At 43.7% G+C, this 23,383-nt stretch overlaps 1 protein-coding gene across 1 annotated transcript; it reads right to left on the minus strand.

Annotated features, from left to right (window-relative positions):
* Positions 1 to 6,543: 6,543 nt before the first annotated feature.
* On the minus strand, positions 6,544 to 22,792 carry gad2 (glutamate decarboxylase 2). The gene is made up of 17 exons (XM_068581472.1): positions 22,699 to 22,792; positions 21,919 to 22,155; positions 21,469 to 21,531; positions 21,177 to 21,332; positions 20,240 to 20,473; positions 18,845 to 18,935; positions 17,899 to 18,011; positions 17,286 to 17,401; positions 16,941 to 17,020; positions 16,417 to 16,471; positions 16,193 to 16,309; positions 15,253 to 15,317; positions 15,088 to 15,166; positions 14,844 to 14,993; positions 14,060 to 14,167; positions 12,555 to 12,644; positions 6,544 to 11,335 (listed from the first exon to the last, which is right to left on the minus strand). Exons 2-17 carry the CDS (start codon positions 21,992 to 21,994, stop codon positions 11,162 to 11,164), a joined length of 1,767 nt encoding a protein of 588 aa, XP_068437573.1. The 5' UTR covers positions 21,995 to 22,155; positions 22,699 to 22,792; the 3' UTR covers positions 6,544 to 11,161.
* Between the last annotated feature and the right edge of the window lie 591 nt (positions 22,793 to 23,383).

The raw sequence follows: 23,383 nt of genomic DNA on the forward strand, positions 1-23,383 counted from the left end.
GAAGCGGATGTTGCTGTTGGAGCCGAGGCCTCTTGTCTGCGGGGAGATGTTTAGACCACGCGCTCGGTCTGATGCTGCAACACACCGCACTCTGTTACAGAGGATTTATGGGGTGTGAAGAAAGTCTGTGATGATGGCGCTGAAAAAAACAGCCTGTTGGGTTCTTTTGAGGATGAATCGTATATATTTTATATGTTTTTTTGTAACTCTGATTTCTTTTGTGAAAGGACGACCTGGCAAAATAATATTTCCTTCATACGGAGTCGCTGTCTGTTATCTTTGCATACGACATCTTGAATTTAAAAAAAAAAAAGTAATCTGTTGGGTATTTTAAATGCATTCGTACTTGGAGTTAGAGCGACACTGACATGCTGCAAAAGGTTTTGTTTCAGTTTGGTACCAACTTGTGTGTTTGCTTCGATCCCACCTGCCAAGAATCGCTGACTCAGTCACAAATGTTATCACATAAAAGCAATTTTTCATCTTGCCATTCAAATTGAATGCTGTCATTGAAGTAAAAAGTATTAAACTACATCATTCTGCGTCCGAAATGACAGAAAACTCTTCGCTCTATGAACTCAATACCCGTTCAATGTGACCAAAATGAGGATTTTGGGAGAATCATGAAGTCTGAAAAACACATTACACCTCGCTAGCAAAGCGGCATCTCACATTGAAGCATTATTAACATTACATTTAGCATAATTAACGTTATTTTATTGTAATATTCAAACTAAAATAGCATGCTACTTGCATACTATTAGATTCATACTCAGGTTTTGGACACTTTTAGTTTAGTTTGCGTGACAAAGATATCTTACCTACTGTTTAGCGTACTAATTAGCATGCTAGCATGACATTTTGGAAATGGGCTGGCAGGTCAGAGTGTCCTCTTTCTTCATATGGTGATCACGGCTCCTTTTAAGCGCTCAAGATATGTAATATTCTAATTTACATAGCATGCTACTCACATACTATTAGATTCATACTCAGGTTTTGAACCGTTTTAGTTGAGTTTGTATGACAAAAATATCTCACATTCTGTTTAGCGTATTAGTTAGCATGCTAGCATGACATATTGTGATCACAGCACCTTTTAAGCTCTCAAGAAATCTAATATTGCGTGGAGAACAAGTACAACCACTTCCAAGACAAAAGATCAAATATCTGCTGGCCGGTTTGAGGAAACAGAAGCGTTAGCAGCCGAGGGATCAGCGAGGACACCTCAGGTTGTCCGTTATCTCTTCTCTCCGTCTGTCCTCGTCTTCCTGGGAGAGAAGTTCGTCTCCCTGCAAAACTACTGCAGCCTCTCGCTCTCCATCATCCTCCTCATCTGTCTCACTCTCTCTCTCTTTCTCTCTCTCTCGCCCTCCTGCCGGCGTCCATCTGCGCCGGTGTAGCTCTCCTCATTAGAGAGCTTGCTGATGCATGAGGAAACGGGCCGGCAGGTCGGCAGCCACCGACACAAAAGTGGGATTCATATTAATAAACAGCCTGTGGAAAAAGTTTGGTGGTGTGACAAAAACAAAGTTGCCCATCATGGCTCCGTAAAAACGACTCTTTCTTTCTAAGTGGTTGAACAGATTTCACACTTTCTTGGCGAGGGCCTCTGCGTCGCTCCCCCCGGTGTCTGCTGATCACCAGGAATGCAGCGTTCAGTTTTCCTTGTTCTCTTTCTGACCTTAATCATCGCCGCTTCAAGGGCAATCCTCAGACTCCAGAGCCGTGGGGATCAATCGGCCTGGGTGTGGAAGTAAATACCTGTGTGTGTGTGTGTGTGTGTGTGTGTGTGTGTGTGTGTGTGTGTGTGTGTGTGTGTGTGGATAGACATGCAACAGGGAGTGAGGCCCCTTCTTGCTGTCTTCATGAAGAGGCCATTTAAAGCGCTGATGATGAATAATAGGTGGGATGAATGCGAGCGAGTCCCTCCGGTGTGTATTTAAATGGGGGAGCGATGCGCTCTCGCTCATTTCAACTCCCCCGGTGGTCCCGGAGGTTAATTGCTTTCTCCGGCAGGCGCTCGCAGATTAACTATCTCACTGAATGCATCCATACAAATGACTCTGCGCATTGCACGATAAGTTGAGCGGAGGTGTGTGTGTGTGTGTGTGTGCGTTGCAACAGGACACAGTGTGTATGCGTAAGGTGCATCGAGGGGTCGGGGGAGCTGATGAGCACGAGATGAAGTTAACCTTAAATAGTCGTGAACAACAGTGTGATGTAGTCGTATTTTGAGATGAGATATTCTTTTATTAGTCCGGCAGCGGGAACATTGCAGCGTCACAGCAGCAGGCGAGTGAAGTGCACACGAGAGACACCGAGAAAAATAAAAACAAGTATGAATAAACAGTAATAAGAACAGTAAAGAAACCACAATAGCGATGTTATACATTATGGAAGCCCATTACCGCCACAAAGAAAAGTCATAATTATGACCAAAAAAAAATATATATATAATTTTGACCAAAAAAGTTATAATTATGACCCAAAAAATATATATATAATTTTGACCAAAAAAGTTATAATTATGACCAAAAAAAAAAAAATATATATATATATATATAAAATTATGACCAAAAAAAGTTATCATTACGACCAAAAAAAAAGTCATAATTATGACAAAAAATATATAAATCTAAATATGACCCCCAAAAAAAGTTATAATTATGACCAATATATATATATATATATATATATATATATATATATATATATATATATATATATATATATATATATATATATATATATATATATATATAATTATGACAACCAAAAAAAGTTATAATTATGACAACCAAAAAAAAAATATATATATAATTATGACCCCAAAAAAGTTATATTTATGACCAAAAGAAAAATTATAATTTTGACCAAAAAAAAAAGTTATAATTATGACTTTTTTTTGTGGCGGAAATGGGCTCCCATAGTATATACAGACAGAAAACATTATTTAAAAGTGTATTTAGTATTGCACCAGTTGTAGTGATTAAAGTGAGCCAGCAGGTATGGATTTGGGTGGATTTTAAGTGCAGGAAAATGTAGATTTTACATACCTTTCGTCTTGTTTTTGTTGCATTATATTTGCAAAGAAATGCTGGTGAAATACCGGTGCACATGGGGCATTTCTCACCATAAACCCCCTGAGGATTACGCAGGTGGTGATTTACGTCCGGGCCGGCGCTCAGTGTTGTTGCAGAGCGGCTTCACTCTGGAGGAGGGAGGAGAGCTTGTTGTGGACGGTCATGCATCATGTCAGCTGTAACCCGAGGTGCCAGATGCTTTGTTTACACTGAACCGTCTGAGAATTCGGTCGTTTGGAAAACTGTTTGGAAAAGGGCAGTCGCTTTAAAAAATAAAAAAGGACTTGGCGGATGATCTGATGAACCATCAAAGTCCATCAAACTGAGCGAAAACATCTTTTCTAAGTCGAGAAAACCCTTCGGCGTCGTTCCTTTGCTCCAAACGCTCTCTGCAGCTTTATAATTGATGATATTGCAGCATCTCTTCGGGAGCCGCCATTGTTGTTTTGAACAAACAGTTGTCTCACCGTGCTGCCTCACACACACACACACACACACACACCAAAGCTCCGCCGCCACACGCCACATCTGGAAACGATGCCGTGAGAGCCGTGAGAGTGAATCAAAACAGTAAAAAAAAACAGAATAACGACCAAGAAACGCACTGGCTGGAGGTGGAAAGAAGGCGTCTTGAGTTTCAACAACTCCTCGTTTCGCCGCTACCTCGTGGAAATAAATAACACAACATGTTGAAAGAGAAAATGATGCAACTTTGAACCAATCATGCGGCTTCTCTCTTCCTCCGAAGGTGACTGAAATCAAACCCCCGACGGATGACCTTACAGCTCCTGAGGCCGACATCAGGGCACGAGTTCAACGCCACCGAGTCCAACAGACACCAACATCTGGCTTTGTTTAGCCGCCACACACACACACACACACACACACACACACACACACACACACACACGGTCTGTTTTAAGTCAAGCCCTCGGTCCGTTTATAGAAGCATGAGAATCCTTTTGGCCTTTTCTGTCCAAAATGCTTTGATAAGCCCGTCTCCAGCCAGCCACCCGGACTCCACCATCTGCCTGGCGGCGGCTCGTAAATCACGGCGCTAGTCGGAGAGAAAGAGTAACTTCTCCGGCTTGAACTTTATGACATGTTTGCTACATTTCTCCCGGTGTGTTTGGACACCGCGGCTCTCATCTTCTTCAAGTAATCACTCGTAGGGTTTAGAGTGTCGGCGCTTTACGAGGCCGGTGATGTGCTCCGAATGGAGGCGCCGCCGGTGATAAACGGCTCATGTGGTCTCTGAGAAACTCACTCTTCCTATTTAGCTCTTTGAATCGTGGGAGGAGGAAACGCGTCGACGCTCTGCAGACCAGAGCCGGCCCCGGAGATCACAGAGTCCGCGGACGTCGATTGATATTAATTCGGTCTCGTGCGACAGCAGCCGAGGCCGAGACGCGACGTCGAGAGCGCGCAGGTGAGTCCAAGATGGAGGAGGAGCTGACGAGTCACTTTGTCGTGTAAAACTCACCGTGTGGCTGAAGGAACATGAAGATGTGGACGTCTACTGATGAGATAGGTATTAGATTTGACCTTTTTTTGCTGTTTTTATTTAATTTAGTATATCTTGCTGGAGTCGTTTTTGCCTGTTTAATCGTAAAATCCACTTAATTTAATTAGAATTTACATTTAATTATGTAACTTAATGATTTTGCTGCTTTGCGTGAAGCACTTTGTTGCTCTATAAATACATAAAATGTACTATTTGGTACATTGGTTCATTTATTTACTGTCAGTATTTCCACTATAACCAACCCTGGGATGTTGAAAACAGCTGAATTTTGTTAAAAACATGAAGCTCAATCCTCTAAAGTTTGGAGAGATGCCAGTAGAGCTCACACGCAGCCATAAATGATCATGCAGAGGATGAACCCTTTTAGTTTAGGACATTTCTGTGACCGAAAATCTGTCATTTGTTGAGAAAATTCATTGTCTCCAGAGGAAGAAACCTAATGTTCAAGTCATCCCATTGAAGATGAACAATTTCCATTTTAGACACAAAGTGTGTGATTCAGGGTGGACTAAATATCCTCTGTGTAATGCAACACAATCAACACCACCACAAACACACAACAAAAGTTGTATACATCCATATATATATGTTAACTCCTCTCTCTATACGTGCAAAATGAACTATTGCTGGTGTCCAATATTTTACATTGTGCATAATTAGATATTATGTATAACAAAAAAACACAAGTTGCACATCATAAAGACACAGATACAAGTTGTTAAAGGTGTGTATATAATCCTGCATGTGTGCCTTTTTAGGACAATTTGTGCATCATTGTATAGCATGACGTTTCAGTACAAGGAGACATAAACACAACACAGCGCTGATGCAACCTTGTGTTGCCCCTTCATGTCTCCACGCCGCTGCGTGGAAACAGTTAACTGAGCGATCGCACGTCATGTTTGTAACGTTGAAACCATCCGCTTCCTCCGAGCGGCTTCACGCGGAGCCGGCTGACGGTGTGCAGCCCAGATGTTTTGTGTCGCTTAAATAAAACAAATAGGGTGAGCCCGCCGTGTGGTTGTGAGTCTTTGTCGCGGGACGCGGCGACTGTTCCCACGTGGTGCTTTTCCTCTTTATCGGTGTCGGAGAGGGAGACATGAGGTGAAACATCTGGGAGCCTTTTTCAATTTGGGATGCATTTATTTTGCTTTCATTTGGACATAAAAGGATGTTGTAATCAGGAATGGTTTAGAGGAAAGAGCTCAGCTCATCAGCTCATTAAGATAATAAACGGAAAATATGTTTTTATTTGCCAAAAGAAATCCAGCCACATTTGTTGGGCTTTTTAGTAAAGATCACAATACTGTTGCTCCCTCATGACTCACTGGTGGAGCTGCAGTGCCATCTAGAGACATCTAGAGAGACATGTAGAGACATCTAGAGACACATAGAGACATGTAGAGACATGTAGAGACACATAGAGACATGTAGAGACATCTAGAGTCATGAAGAGACATCTAGAGACATGTAGAGACATGTAGGGACAATCAGAGACATCTAGAGACATGAAGAGACATCTAGAGACACATAGAGACATGTAGAGACATATAGAGACATGCAGAGACATGCAGATACATGTAAAGAGACATGTAGAGACATGTAGAGACATCTAGAGACATGTAGAGACATCTAGAGACACATAGAGACATGTAGAGACATATAGAGACATGTAGAGACATATAGAGACATGCAGACACATGTAAAGAGACATGTAGAGACATATAGAGACACATAGAGACATCTAGAGACATGTAGAGACATCTAGAGACACATAGAGACATGTAGAGACACATAGAGACATGTAGAGACATATAGAGACATGCAGACACATGTAAAGAGACATGTAGAGACATCTAGGGACATATAGAGACACATAGAGACATGTAGAGACATGTGTGCATTTTTTATTCCAGTTTGGACACAGAATTGTCAGAAAGGTCAGAAAAAAGTGACACAAACACACTGCTGACAAAGCGTCTTTTTCGTGACCCACTTTACTGTTAAAGCACTTTCTCCCCGGCTAACGTAAGAAGTTAAACTCTCCTGGTCACGTGACATTGTGTTTTTATCCAACAGAATAAAGCACAACTTGGAAAATGTTTCCCCCCTTCTAAAAAAAGAAGACAACGAAGATCCCAATATGCTTTGTTTTGACAATATTTATTTCTATTTTCCCAACAGTAACATATAGTTCAGGACAAAATGAATGTTTCAGAGAAGCTAGCACAGCAGTTTGCAGAACATACGATTCAAAACCATACGTGAAGGTGAACTGCACTCTGAGCACGAGGGATTTTAAATGTGCAACAAACGATATATTCCTGTAAGCAAGAAACCAGGGTTTATATATATATATTTATATATGTTTTCTACACTTGTGTTAAAGGCTAACAACGCTTGCATTGGACAAGTTTTTGGACAATCAAGTCTACATCTTATTGATTCTGTCGCTCATACATCCCATAGAGTCAAGGGGCCTTTCGGGGGGGAAACAAAACGGGGACGTTGTGGCACCGTGACACGAGTCAACACACCCGTCTTTGACGCGCAGAAAAGCAGAACGACGGCGGGCAGCCGAGAGAAACGTTTGGTAAGGAAAGCACGAGGTTACGATGTCACTGCTAGAGGTACAGAAGGGGGGAGGAAGCAGGAAGAGAAAGAGAGAAAAGGTCGTACAGGTGCAGAGCAGAGAAGAGCTTTCAGAGACATGCGGAGGGACTACATACATATAGATAGATAGATAGATAGATAGATAGATAGATGGATAGATGGATAGATGGGTAGATATATAACGTTCAGAGCTGCGACAGTCTTCAAAGCAGAAGAAGAAAGACAGAGGATAGAGATAGTCAGATCAAGCGCGGAGAGGATTACAATGCTTGGCGAGGGTTAGCATACGAGGGTTAGCATACGAAGGTTAGCATACAGAGGTTAGCACACAAAGGCGAGGTTAGCATGCGTGCGGCACGGAGAAAAACTTCACAGAAAGCCCAAAGACACAGAGAATCACACGTAAAGGCCAGAGCGACAGTGCACTAATCTACAGGCTAAAGCTATATATGTGTATACGTCGGACACTAAAGCTAATTACAGGAGCTACACATACTGTATATATGTAAATATATATAGAGAGATAGAGAAATAGATATATAGGAGATATCGAAACAAGCTGGAGAGGCAAGGCATCGCATGCACGTGCAAAGGAAGCAAGTCTAGCAGCAGCAGCGAGAGAAGAAGAAGAAGAAGATGTCCGGCTTTCCAAGACCGCCACAGTGAGATTCCTGCGTCGCTGTAATAAGTCTGACGTTGTCCGTGTCACAGTGTTTCACGCCATTTTTTAAAAAACATTTTAAATCTAAAGCGTGCGTTGAAACCCGAGGCTAATCTCTGTTGGGATGTAAAACTTTCATACTGTCTGTAAGATGCTAAAATGCTAAAATGCTAAAAAAAAATATTAATTTCCAACAGACCCTCGATTCATGTCACATTCAGACTAAGTTACATTTTTAAGTATATTTCTTTTTTGTCGTTAAACATCAACTTATGAACAACGATTGGACATTGCACGTTATTAGGTCATGTGTATTACTCTAAAGTGCACAACCTCCCCTTTTTTGGAGGAAAACTAGACAATACTGGCAAATTTTATACTAAGGCAACACAGTTACAAACACACTAAGGTACACATTGGCACACACTGTCGAGTATTCACAAAAACACAGGGCGTCAGAGTCAAAAATGGCTTTGCATATTCATTTAAAATCCAAACACCAGAGCCTCTTCGTCAGAAAAAGACTCTCAAGTGTTTCGAGTTGTGAAATCTGTCGGGTTTCTTTAAAAGCCAGTCCCTGAAACACGTTTTTCTTTGAAATAGCTAGAAGAGTCACAAAGTCAAGTATCTGACACACACACACATACGCACACGCGCACACACACACACACACACACACACACACACACGCACACACAGGAAAAAAGCCTTTTAGACAAACAGGATGAAAATACAAGTAATCTATTTTGGAAATAGAGAAAATATGAATAACTATACCTCACAAATAGTCTCTGGTTATAGGTCTTATATACACGTATGTATACACAAAGATATGTACTTAGGACATCTTGAAATACTATTTACAATCTATGATCAAAAGTGATTGTACACTGAGCGACCGTGTGGAGCAAATTGTGCTTTTCTAACTTCTTCTAATGGAAATGCTACCGAACCTCTGCTTGTTTAAATCAGGGTTCACTTCCTATCAACTAACCAGTCGACAGTGAGCATGTTTTTAGTTCAGCTAGTAGCAAACTTGATTATCGTTACCTATTGTACGCTTAAATCTTTTCTCTTTTTTTTTGCAGGGTATATATATATAGATTGGACCCATACTTGAATATTGCTTGAGAATGAATAAAGAAGAAATCTGCTCCTCCTCCTGATTTAGTGCAAGAGATGTCAGGTAAGTCCGGTGTTGTTCCTCTGCTAAGACACCTTCAGTGTCCCGGTGCCAGTTCTCTTTAAAGATCCTCGATCTTTCGTTAAGTGCTCATCCAAAAAAACCACACTGACAAATATAACTTCACTTGTTATGGTGCTTGTAGATGAGAGGAGTTTCGTTAAAGTTAGAATCCTCAACGTTACATTTTGATCGCAGAAAAATGCGCAACAGGAACAATTCGGCGCTGGAAAGACGTTTTTCAGCGTAGTGGCCACAGCCGGTACTGCAGGTCGTTTGACGCCCAAAAAGCTCCCGTTAGTGGCTCATTGTTGTGTTAAAAACGTGACTTTCCACCACGAGACCGCCGTTCATGTCTCCGTGAAACCAAGTTAACGTCGACTTAATTTACTGTAGTTTTGTTCAGTAACTTCAGCACTCAACTAGCGCAAGTTACCTGACAAACGGACTTATTTTAACCCAAACTACGATAGTTTCCTTTGCGCTAATCAAAGGGTTTGTTGTCTAAACCTAAAGTAGTTTTGTTGCGCGACTAAACCTTTAAATAAAAGTTAACCCTTTATACAATGTTTATTTTTTAAAAGACCGACACGTTTAAAAACGAATGTCAGAGCGTCGCAGTTTGAAGCGTCAGTATTTGGCGAGTTGAGAGATTTGAGGGTTAGGGATCAATTAACAAGATGATAAATACATTTTTTGTGCACCAAACTCGCCGACATGACGCTTAATGTCATCATAATTTGATTCCCTTGTGCGTACAGGAGCAGTATTTCCACTTCAAGTGGTAAAGGCGGACTCCACCGCCAACAATTCCTCTAAATAGAGGCGATTTTAATACTGGCTACACAAACCTTGGCCATTAATCGTAACAAAAAATAAGCAAGCAAAGAATTATATTAAGGATTATAACTTTACGTTGCCTCTTCGGTGTTCATTATTCTCATTTTGAAACATTGCATCATGTAAAGCTCACTCAGCACAGCTGGATCGGTTGGAAACGTCAGCCATTTTGTATTTGACATCAAACAAAATGAGCCTTTACAACCTTTTGAGAAGTGTGTATGTAGAATGAGTATAAAGTGTTGCTGCAATAATAAACTAGCATCGTAAGCTGCAGATCGAACTGTCAGAGGCTGACGGGACGCGCGATGGAGAGACGCTGATGGAAAAGCCTTCTTTTGCACATATTCACTACTGACTTCAGCTCACCTAACATGTGCTGTTGCTGCTATGCATCAGGGGAACAATGTCCGACATCACCGCTCGACGTGCTACGTGCAGATGTAAAGGCAGTTGATTAAGCTGAGGTAAGGTGAAGTGCTTTTTTTTGTTTTTTTTTGTTCTTTCTTTGTTTTTTTTAAACCAGAAGTTCAAAATGTAAAGTTACGATAGAACACGACCACGTTTGGCACTTAACAACATACTCTGCAAATCAGACATGATCCCCCAACAAACAAAAAAATAAACACTCTTCCCTATTGCACAAGCGTTTCATATCACAAAAAGTACGAGTTACATCACTCACTGGGCTCTACTACACCATAGGAAAGGCAGACAGAAGCACTTTTACATAGCTTTGGACCAAGATAGTCCACGGCAAAGCTACAATACATCATATATGGATATATATATCTGTAAATATCTTTTTTTTCTTCAAATATACTCTTAAATATTAGGGGTGGGAATCACCAAAGGTCCCACGATACAATATCGTCACGATACTTAAGTCTCGATACGATATTATCGCGATATATTGAGTATTGCGATATATTGCGATTCATTTGCTGTTTTTTTCAACCGCAAATTGTGCCCAAAGGTAAGCTTTGTGAACCAAAAATAAATAGATTTTACTATTCGAGGATCAAAAATGTTTAGAATTGATCAAATAAAAGATCGATACTTCCGTGTATCGATACAATATCGCCACGCAAAATATCGCGATACTATGCCGTATCGATTTTTTTCCCACACCCCTATTAAATATGTGACTTTTGGAGGAAAGAGAGAGAAAAGAAAAAAAGTTTACCAGTACATTCACGACAAACAATTCATCCGTCAAAGGGGGGAAAGTACAGGAGGAGTCGGGGGGACGAGTCTTATAGATCGTGGCCGAGTCGCTCGATCTCCTCGATAAGAAAGTCGATGTCCTCGAAGGTCGCCGCCGGGTTCGAGATCACCATGCGGAAAAAGTTGACCTTGTCTCCTTGCGGTTGGTAGCTGACCATAGTCGTCCCGTACTCCATCATCCGGGCCTTTATCACCGGAGCCACCTGAAGGAGTCATGACCGACAGTATGAATACAAACAAGCACACAGAACCACTGCAGAAACTATATATACATAGTAGGGATGGGGGGGGGAATCGATACAGCACAGTATCGCAATATTTTGCGTGGCGATACACGGAAGCCGAGTATCGATCTTTTAATTAATCAATTTCTAAACGTTTTTGGTCCTAGAATAATTAAATCAATGTATTTTTTCTTGACAAAGTTTTCCTTTGGGGACAATTTACGGTAATAAATTGCATTATATCGCGATACTCGATGTATCGCGATAATATGGTATCGGGACTTACGTATCGTGACGATATTATATCATGGGACCTCTGGTGATTCCCACCCTTAATATATAGATATATGTGTTTACTATAAGGCACAAAACAAACTAGCTCACTCATTAAATGAGACCCAAAACAATAAACAAGACAACACATATATTATTAGGAGAAGGAGGTGAGAAAATGCACTCAGCTGTGTTAACAGGCCCCCGACTGGCTCTCTAGGATTAAATCCATCGCAGTATAAAACAAGCAATTACCACGAGAGGTCCTCGTTCATGCAGCTATGAATAAGCGGCTGACATTTAATGCCGTTTGCTGCAGCAGAATGCAAAATCAGCCGTGGACGGACTAAGAAATCTGAGTACTTCTTCCACCGCTGGGGGTCACAGCAGTGCAGTGGCGAGTTTTTTCTGTCCTGCAGCTCTCAACCCATAATCCCTCCTAATCTCTCGCAGGTGTCCCTTTGCAGTTTCTGCAGAATAATCAATCGGCAGCTGCAGATTTCTGTTGAATCAGTCGCTTGGTAATCGTTCTACAGAGGAAGTCATTAAGTGGAAATTACGTTTTTTGACGTTTTCCTCAACGACACACCGTTCCTTAATAAAAACTTTCAGAAAAACAAAAGGAAATTTATCCTGATGGACGGTGGAAGGTTTCACGGCGACAGAGAGCTCTTTGTGCTCCATCTGTTTGTCCTAATTGTCAATTAGTACAGGCTCTCTCTAAGTCGGGCCTGCGATGCCCTCCCTCTGTGAGTGACACTGTCACAATGTGCTCAGTACGCCAACGTAATTATTTAATCCAGAGCATAAGTGGTGGCCATGTTGTCCCTGGTGACCATGTGACGGTCGAGCTGGATCGCAGTGAAGCGAAAAAGGTGTTTTTGGGTCGATATCATAGTCAGGCTTCTTATCTGGGCTCGCCCACCTTGTGCAAGTGCTTCTTTCTCTCCTCATTGTCCTCCATGTAGCGGATCCCAGGAGGGAGGTACCAGAAGCAGACGTTGGTGTGCTGAGGCTGTAGGGAACACACACACACACACACACACACACACACACACACACACACACGAGGAGGTGAGGAATACTTCAATATTACAGACTTCCAATGTGCCATAATGATATGATTGTTTTTCCAAATATATTTAAAGCCACTACGTGCGGCATTTGACTTGACTTGTCTTTGGCGCCCCCCGGTGGCAGCCGCAAAATCACCAAGATTATCTAATTTTTATCTTTTTAAAACATACAAGTTTAAGATATCGGATTCATTTTAGGGATTTTATAATCCCACACGCATGACTACAAGAACATTACGCGTTTATGCTTCTTTTCAGTTGATGGTTTTGATTTTACGGCTCGCGACGTGACCGATATGTGCATTTCTAGTTTCGTTTCAGTCTCAGTTTGAGCCATTTTAGCAAAGTTAGCAACTCGTGATCACTGTCAAGCATTTAGCAGCTAAAGGACCTGAAATTCCTTCAGTAGAGTGAATATTCTCACATTATGTCGCAAATAAATACAAAATGAATGGAGGTTTAAAGCCATAATAATAATTTAGGAGGTGCTATAACCCGATATCGTGACTTTAACATTGTAATTAAAAACAAACATTATTAGTAAAAGCTGTGAAAACACACATTACATTACATAAACCTACAACTGCATGAATGCAGTAAAAATTAACACATATTTTACTTTTTATTACATATTTTATCCATTGCTGGAAATCTATGAATCTATATATCTAATATAAACCGCTGGCTTCTTGGAGCAAAGAAAGGCTTTGCACGGCGTAAAAAATAAATAAATGCATCCGGCCTCCTCCTTCAACCATCTCTAAATGTCTGAAAGCCGACTCAGCGCTCTTGTTTCGGCTTGTGGCGCCTCGCTGGAGCCGCCGGAGGGCCGTGGATCCTTCATTTATTGTATATATTCAACATGTGACGGCTCGATGGAGCTGCAGACGAGCGAGCGCCTGAACCCTGAACCCAGAAGACTTCACGGTTATGACGCTCTCAGTCCTCTGTGGGAAACAAAAGGCCCCGAACCACTGAAGAGCTTTCTCTGTGACTGACTCCGGGTGTCCGAGCGCTCCTCGCCGTGAGAGCGTTTTCAGCTTAATGACCCCGGCGTATGTTTGGGCTGTCGTAGAGGATATTTCAGCCGCCGCCATTCATATGCATATGAGCAATTACAGGCCTCTGTGCTATTCATTAGACATAATAGCGGCGCATTATACTGCCAGCTAGAGGTAAAAAAAAAAAAAAAAAAAGGCATTCATCCGACACAAAGCAGGACGCACGCCGCGTGTCAATCAAGTTGCCCCGTAATGACGGAGGCAGAGGAAGCAAAGCGGGCTGATGGCGGCGGCTCTGATCAGGCGGATGTTTGATGGTTCTTGTGGAGGGCGAACGGTAAACGCGGACGTACTTTCCCGTTGAAGACCATCTGGTATCCTTCTCTGTCTTTGATCTTGTTGTAGAGGTACTCCGACAGCTCCAGACACTTGTCGATCTGAGCCTCGAACCCGATGGTGCCCTGGAGAGAGGAAACGATGTGTTAGGTCTGAAAGGTTTGTTTAGACCTGGACGTCTTCTTTTGGAGGGACAAAGTGGGGTTTTAGGTAAAAAAAAACTGCATTGTGTTGTATTGTTAAGATGCAAAATCCCTTAATTTGAATGCTTTTATCTAATGTGACATTGTTAATAATGTGGCATCCGACATATTTAAAGACCATTTGCCTTGTTTTAAATAAAATAAACAGCAAAAGGAGCAATCTTTATTGGAATATATGAGAAACATCTAGCTTATGGAAGAGACAAATCATATTTTTCTGCAGGAAAATTGCATGAGAGTGTCCAAAAAGTGCATTTAATCCAGTGTGTGGACACTGATGCCTTTATCACGCATATATAATGTGAGAGAACTATGTCGAAAAGCGATATTAAAGGAAAACAAAATCAATAAAAATAAAATAATAAATATCCAGGACTTAAAAAGAAGGCTGTGTTCAGGGTTCAGGGTCTGACTCCAATACAAGTGAGTAAATCTTTACAGGAAAATACTTTCCATACTCTTTCCTGTAAAATAAATTCGCTTCAAAATGAGATAAAATCCCAGAAAACAGTATTTTCTTTGCCGCATGACGCCACACACAGACCAAGCGGATGTGTGTGTGTGTGTGTGGACGCGAGGCCGGAGGAGCAGGAAGTACCTTCGCCCTCCACATGAGCCACAGCTTGAAGATGTCCACGTGGCGTCCGCACTGCATGGCTTTGTCCCCGGTGTCGTAGGAGAGGTCGTAGTGTTTGTCCTGCTGGAACAGGTAGCAGGCGTGCATCTGGTTGCAGTTCTGCATCAGACCCTGCGGAGCCACGGACACAACGCTTACAACCACCTCCGGAAAGCACACACACTCTGTGTGTGTGTGTGTGTGTGTGTGTGTGTGTGAGGCCTACCTCCTCCCGGACCAGCAGGGCTGAACACTGCAGAGGGACGGACATCATCTTGTGTGGGTTCCACGTCACTGAGTTGGCCCTGCAGACGGGAAATAAAACAACAACCTCGTTGCTTCAAACGCTCTTTAGCTTCTGGTCAAGATGCCAGCGATGAATTTCACTCGCCTGTCGACTCCGTCCAGCTTCCAGCGGTGTCTCCTGGACATGAGGAGACTTCCTCCCCAGGCGCCCTGACGGCAGACACACAGGCGTGACCACGTGACCTTGAAAATGCAACTTTACGGTCCGACAATCGGCAACGTTGTTGCCTTGAAAAAGCTCTTAATGTATGAACGCCTGGATTTTGCGGCCTCATAATGTGAAGTCAAGAATAATAATAATGATAATAACTGTATTTATAGAGCATCTTTTAAAAGCAAAGTTTTACAAAGTGCTCTCCAGCGAAGCAAAGTATAGATGTATATGAACTTTAAATGCCAGTAAACAAATAAAAAAGGGCAATGAAAACATAAAAATCAAACAATTTTTAAAGAAAAAGAGCAAATGGAATAGAAAATAAATAAATAAATACAATAAAAATAACAAAAATAACTGCATGAAAGGTCATAAACGGACATAAAAAGACGACGTCCCGCTCAAGCAATTCTATATAAATGCGTTTTAAAGAAGTTATTGACTAAGCGAAGCCTTCAAACGCTCTTATTCCTGCATCAGCGACAGAGCAGGGCGCGTTCCTCTGCTCCATCTCAGCCGGTGAGGGATGACAGATCAGGCCGTTTATGTCTCTTAATAGAGGCGTCCCTCCCTGTCAGGACTGAATCACCTTCATTAAACGGAGAGAGCTCCTTCAGTGAGACGGCAAAGTCAGCCGAGGAGTTGATTTACAGCCTCTGTTCCACTTCCTCTAATCCCCCCGGTGTCGGATAGGAAATGGCCGCCTCCTATCTGGGTCACCGGCGAGCCGTTAGAGGCCAGACGGACGTAATAGATGTGTCAAAGTCACCGGCGAGCTCAGTGTTTCTGTGTGTTTTCCTCCACTAAAGTCCCTCCGGTGGAGGGATTGTTTTAGTTTTAAATAATGCAACAGGAGGTGTTTACGACTCACGTCCACGTGCATCCAGACGTCGTACTTCTTGCAGACGTCGGAGATGGCGATGAGCGGGTCGAAGGCGCCGTACACGGTCGTTCCGGCCGTGGCGCTCACGAAGAAGGGAACGAAGCCCTGCGGAGGCAGAGCGATGGGGAAGGATGGGAACGATGGTTCATGAACGGCAGCCGGACAAACACCTGCAGTATTTATAGCCGCGGTGGTCACGTGTGTCACGTTACCTTCTGTTTCGCCTCCAGGATCCTCCTCTCAAGGTCAGACGGGACCATTTTACCACTGCCAAGGACAAAAAACACACACAAGCTGCAGACGCTTCTGGAGTCCAAGATGTGTTCAGATCATTTAAGAGATGCATCGACGTGGAAGCGGCGTTATAGTGATGCCGCCGGCCGAGAAGGAGCTAGTTTTAAATGCTTTATCTGCACAGATACAAGATTAATCTGAGGGGGAAATGTTTTAAACTTAAGTCCTGCAACAGAAATGATCTCATTATTTTGGGAACATTTGATAGTTTTACCTCTTTGGGCCACGTACAGTTATTTTAATGAGATAATAAGAGAGGTTCAGCTGGGAAACAGCTCTCAGTTGACCCCAAAAACGACAATACGTTGTTGTAAAAAGGTTGGAAATCATTGATTTGATCTATGACATGTTAAACTACAACAATCATGTCAATATAGATCTATAAAAGTGCAATATTTCCATCTGAATGCAGTCCTTGAGTGAATGCACTGAGCTGCTTTACCTCTCATCTGCTTTGATGCAGATCACGCTCTCCGTCCCGATGCCGAGAGCCGCCGCTCCCTTCTTGATGGAGAAATGACTCTGGAAGACATCGGAGGGAAGACAGATTGTGTTTATTAACAATCTGGCATCTTTCAAATGTCCTTTACCGATGAAGGAAGTGACGCATCGTGTGTCACGATGTCACTTTTCACAGCCACAGACAAAACGTGCACAAGTATTAGAAGTATTTCCTGCACCGAAGAGGAAGATGTTGTGTTAAATGAAGCGATCGCGGCTCATTATTTGCTCCAGTGAGACACATTACAACAATGTTTATGTGCTGGATGGAAACACAGATGCCTACATGTTCGGATGTGAAGGCCACCAGTCTGGGAACCGATGACATTCCTTTCTCCTTGACTTCGGGGAACATCTTGAAGCGGGCCAGCAGCATGGCGTACATATTGGAAATAGCACCACCTGCAGGACAGACGGGGCTCAGTGGAGGTTTTCACAGTCTGAACAGGAAGAGTCTCGAGGGGGGAAATGATGCAGCGGCGTCGGAGGCGAAGTTAAATAAAAAAATGGCCGCGCATGCTTGAAATGACGAAACGACGCCAACGAAACAAATGCTTTTGTTCCCGGCGTATCGAGGGGATGACGCGGCCTCCGACTGTCCCCACTGTCAAAGCCAATCACGGGGTTTGTCGTCAAATCGCCCCCCAAATGATCGCCTCCTCATCTCGAGCCCAACAGAAACGCAGCAGATAGATTAGAGATTGAGAGAGAGGGACGAGGGGGGGGGCTGAAGTCGGAGGGAAAAAATATGCTAATTGGCTTTGAAACGAGTTCCATTTATATCATCAAAATGCAAATTGACACATTACACACACACCCACACACACACACACACACAGAGGCAGCTCCATTTTGAGCGAGGCGGAGGGGTGATGGGGTTCGGTCGCTCTGCAACGTACCGGGAGAGAAGATGCCGTCTCCTCGGCCGTCCGCCCAGCCCACGATCTCCCTCATCTTCTTCAGGGTGACGTACTCCAGCAGCACGAAGACGGGAGCCACCTCGTAGGTGAACCTGCGTCGCACAAGAGAGCGTCACACGGTGCGGCGTGGGTGACACACAATGTGCCGTGACTCATCACCACCCAAAGAAATACAGTCAAAAGACTTTTTCCCTTTTTTTTAACCTGCAGTTTGTGTGTTTAGAGGGGAAATGATGCAGAAAACACTAAAACACCAAATTAATTAAACTCTTAAACTGTAAAAAAAATACATATTTTGTGTTAAATGGTTGTTGCCTGTGCATGCTTCGCCTTCATTTCTAAAAGAGGCCTCGGACTCGTGCTTTCGAACAAAATGTTCTGTTTTTTCTCGCCCCAGGTCTGTCAGGCCCGAGGCTCTTCGTCGTACAGGAATCTCTCATTTTCGTCGTCCTCGCCGCCGTAAAAAGCTCATTCCCCTCATGTGTTTTATCCACTAACACACTGTGTATTAGCTGCAGCCATTTTAACCCCCCCCCCCCTTGTGTCAACAGCAGGCGTGTTTGTGCAGAGGCACACAGCAGTTGCCAAGGCTGACTCTTGCAGAGTTTATCACCACAAAAACACACACGACACACACACACACACACCAAAATTAGCTTCAGATTAGTCAGAATTTAATTTCAGGGCTAATTTCCCCCCTTTTGAATCGCCCCCGTGGGGATCCGAGGTGAGGGGAAGGGATAAAAAGGCAGAGAGAGAGAGAGAGAGAGAGAGGGAGGGAGGGGGAGGATCTGCCTTTCATTTCACCATCTTTCATTCACCGTGAAGAAGAAGAAGAAGAAGAAGAAGGAGCCGCTATCAGCCCGAGCAGACGCCGTGATTTCATTGTCGCTATCAGGACGGAGCACACGGAGCACGTACTCACATGTTGGTGTTGGCGGTGGACGTCAGCCAATCGGCGGCCAGGCCCACCATGTCCAGCCCCGTGGAGAGCTGGTTGAAGTACCTGGGGTGGGCTGGAGGGAGGAGGGGGGGGGGGGGTAAAGAGATGAAATGAGAGAGGAGACAGCTGCAATTTGAACATGTGAGATCTGGTGGTGAGGAGCGTTTAAAGACCCCTCCCCTCCTCCTCCTCCTCCTCCTCCTCCTCATCCTCCTCCTCCTCATCCTCGTGTGTGTGTGAGAGAAACCGAAGCCGTCGTCTTCTAAACGCTTTAATTGCAGCTCACAAACAGCTGCGGTGACGCGCCGCCACGTCTTGAGCGACGATGAAAAGCGTCGGGAGTTTAGTGGAGGGGAAGAACACCAACGTTGGGGTTTCCCACCTTTGATTTTATAAAACAGAACACGTCACACACACACGAGGAGGAGGTTTGAGACTGGATGAATTAAAATGTGGCGTAAATAAAGAGGACGTAAAAGTCTGATTTGAATTTAATTTACGCTATAAACATACAATGTGACACTTTAACCCTTCAAACGCAGCATTTATGACCAGTTTATACATATTTACTGTAATAAACAGTTAATATAATAATGTATTTCTATGGAAATTGCATGATAGTAAAAGACATTAATAATATATAATGAGTCTTCATAGCAGAGGTTATGTCTTTATTTCAGTTATGTGCTTATTATTAAATGTTTAATTAAAGTACAATGTTGCCCAAAAAATGAATCTATAAAAACAGATTTCTTTGTTGTTTTTTGGGGGTGAAATGTCTGTAAATGTTCTCCAGCGTGTCAGCGAGGAGAGAATAATGGACTTGGCCCGTGAAGAGCGGTTATTAGCCTATTATCTCCCGCTAGGTGAACCAGATTTACTGCGTCACTGCTTTCACCGGTCTGGTGGCCAGGAGGAGGAGGAGGAGGAGGAAGAGGAAGAGGAGGAGGAGGAGGGGGACACACAATCATTTATATATTTTAAACACAGATTGCCTTTTCCTGTCTACATGTGCATGTGTTTTTTGGAGGATATCCTTCATTAAACTGGAGTGTTTAGTATTTGCACACTTTCTGGTATATTTTATCATCCAATACATATTTTTTTTAGCTTATCTATGTTGTAATATGCACTGACGGTAATATCGATAGTTATTTATTCTATAATTTCTTAATATTTTTGCTTATTTTGTGGTGATTTTGACATATTTTGCATGAAGACGAGCAGCAGGCCAGACTCGAGGCCTTAACTATCGTTTAAAAAAAAAAAAAAAAAAAAAAGCAGCTTTAACCGGTCGCCATGTTTGGATAAAAGCCGGAAATGCAGCATCCCCCCCCCCCCCCCCCCCCACCCAGACCCGCAGCGCGAGCCCCTCACCTGTCTTGATGGCGTACTTGAGCGTCGCGCGGCAGCTGACCAGGATGTCGTCCAGCGAGGCCGGCTCGCCCTGCAGCTCCCAGTTGTTCATCTTCAGCAGCTCGTTGGGATAATGGAAGTCGATGACTTTGGTTTCCCGGTCGAAGGACTCCACGATGTAGGCCAGCAGGATGTCCACCACCTCCTGCAGGAACGTCATGGTCTTGGCGTCGCTGTCCAGCGCGGGCAGCAGGTCTGAGAGGCGCGCGGCCGCGGGGGCGCGCGAGACATTTTTGTTTAGTTTCACTTCCGTGCAGCGCAGAGAGGCCTCAACACGCCCTGTGCATGCAACACGACGTGTAGGCCTTTTGTGTGTGTTTGCTTGTAAATGATCCTGCGGGCCTTTCACTTAAAAAATATACACAATTCGTTTCATCGTGTCTACAAATTAAAGGAAGTTCTTTTTTTAAGTTTTTCTGCGACGTTTTGCTGAAGGTGACCTCTCTGAAAAACTGATAAATGTTCACGTGAACTCGCAGAATATTCTAGGTATTTAATATGGATGTAAATATATATATATATATATATATATATATATATATATATATATATATATATATATATATATATATATATATATATATATATATAAGGGTGGGGATTAAAAGGCAAACGTTCTGCCATTTGTGTGCGTTTTATTTTTCACATGTAACCTTTTTAATTGACGCTGTAAACAATTAAAAATCCATAAAATGGCATTTAAATGAAAATCGTCCGCTTAAACGTGTTCACTCATTTATTGCGGGAATATTTTTTCCTTTTATTTAAATAACTAACTATACAAAATGTTTTTTTCTCTTCCTCTCTCCTCTAGTCACGATAATCCAAAGCGAGGCCGAGCTGACGAGACAGATGCGTTTTTTTTGATCGTGCAGGTTCGTTCATTCGCGTGTTGTACCTGTTGAGTAGAGGTCGGAGAAGACCGGGGGGGCTTTGGTGCAGTTGCAGGATTTGTTGCCGCCGCAGGAGCCGCAGGGGCCGGAAGCCTCGGGCTCCGGCGGCTCCTTGGCGGCCGGATCGGCGGGTTTCTCCACCTCCGGGACATTTAGCAGCGCTTTGGACGTCACCGACAAATACAAGATAGAGAACAAAAAATATATATATTTTATTACCTTGCTGAGCCGTAGATGCAGCACACAGACACACACACACACCCACACACACACTCCCTCCACTGTGAGCCGACGTACCACATAATTTCGATCCAAGTCCTCCGGATAATTTCTGGGCCGCCGCTTGGCACCAAGCCCTGGCTGAAGAGAGAGAGGATGAATCACATGTGGATGAGGAAGCTTCTGGGTTCAGAGTCCAACTTTAAGATAGAAGATGAAACAACCCCCCCCCCCCCCAAAATAAATAAATAAATAAAGCGCATGCAAAAAGCAAAAAAAAGACACAATTCTTGCATTCCTGCAGCGCGAAACAATAAAATCTGTAAAAACAAACGTGGCGACTATAAAGATTCCGCAGGCCTGTTTTTGGGGGGATTTTCATTCGCATCGAGACAATGCAACTGGAATTGGAGCAGCAACCACGGTCCATCAGAGGTGGATTGAACACACACACACACACACACACACACACACACACACACACACACACACACACACACACACACACACACACAGAAAGGCACTCACGCGTGCTGGGGCTCTGGCTCCCGGTGTTGGCCCCCGCGTTATCCGCGCCGAGAGACCAGAAGCCCTGTGACGCCATGGTGGCCGCTGGTTACCGGTAGTTAACGGAGCTGAGTGGAGACGACGGGAGGACCGACTGAGCCCATCCACCGGCGGCTGAGCTGTCCGACGCTGACGTGGTGCTGAAGCTCAGCGGAGCTGCCCGACGGCCGAGAGCGCAGCCGCGCGTCCACGCAGACTCTGCGAGGAAGAGGATGAGGAAGAAAAAGCGCGTTTGGTGGAAAAGAAAATGGAGAAAGAAAAAGAAAAAAAGAGACGTCCACGGTGGTTTTTCTGATTTATTTGTTGTTGCAGGCGTCCACAGGTGCACGAAGCATCCACGCAGCGTCCTGCCAGGAGAGAAAAATCCGCAAATACTTGACCGAGTCTCCTCACTTCATGTTCATTTACACCTCGAAGAGTTCCGGCGCAACGATTCTGCGGCGAAATGTCAGCTTTGTTTAATATATAAAAAAAAGAAAACAGTGCAATACAAATCAAACTGCAGCCTCCCCGCAGCAGACGCAGAGGAGAAAAAAAAAAGTAGTGTGGTGAAATAAAAGCTCCTGTGTGCTTCAGCTGCTGGTTCATATGCAGCAGCGCGCGCGAGCCATGCCGAATTGCATCCAAGCTGAATTTTTCCACGTCACTTCAAGTCATGACGAAGTGCGCCCGCGTCGTGCGTCGTGACTCCATCCGTCCCCAACATGTTGCCCCCCCCCCCCCTCCCCCTCCTGAACTTACCCTCCATACGGACACTGAATGCCAACTAATGCTTCCGCCCGGCGGTCATATAGAGACCTTTCTCTCTCTGGGGTGGACGCGCCTCCGGTGCAGGAAGGAAAGCAGAGCTGAGACTTCTTCAGATGCAGGAGAGTGCGCGCGCGAGGGGGAGGGCGGGGTGGGGTCACTCCTTCTCTCCTGCAGGGGCTCGTTACTCCAAAAGTATGTTTTACTCGTGACTGCTTCACTTGCTGCGGTTTATCTTCACCTCAAGCATCGAGAAAGGATCGACTGGTGCACATTGTGTTGTCACGGACACAACACAATGACATGCACACTGGGCATTTTGATATGGAGGCTATAAGGTAAAAAAAAAAAAAAGGAGATTCATGAAGTGAAATATCAGTTTAATTCTTATGGTTTAAACATGAGAGCAAACGCAGCCTGCAGGCCTGAGCCACCATCTGTTATGATTTATGAATGCAATCACCAACAACCGTTTAATGACACAAAGGACTCATTAATTTACACCGAAGCCTTTTGGCAAAGCCTTGTTGATCCTGTTAGATTTGTGTACAAACGTCTGTGATCTCCAAAAGAGGCCGCACACACGTACACACACACACACACGTACACACACTGATGTCTGTATATTCATGTTTCTTTCTGATATCAATAGTTTTATGAAAAGCTCTTGCATTTTTAT

Source organism: Clinocottus analis, unplaced genomic scaffold (assembly GCF_023055335.1).
Source record: "Clinocottus analis isolate CAN_PGR_092001 unplaced genomic scaffold, fCliAna1.0.p SCAF_18, whole genome shotgun sequence".
NCBI lineage: Eukaryota > Metazoa > Chordata > Actinopteri > Perciformes > Cottidae > Clinocottus > Clinocottus analis.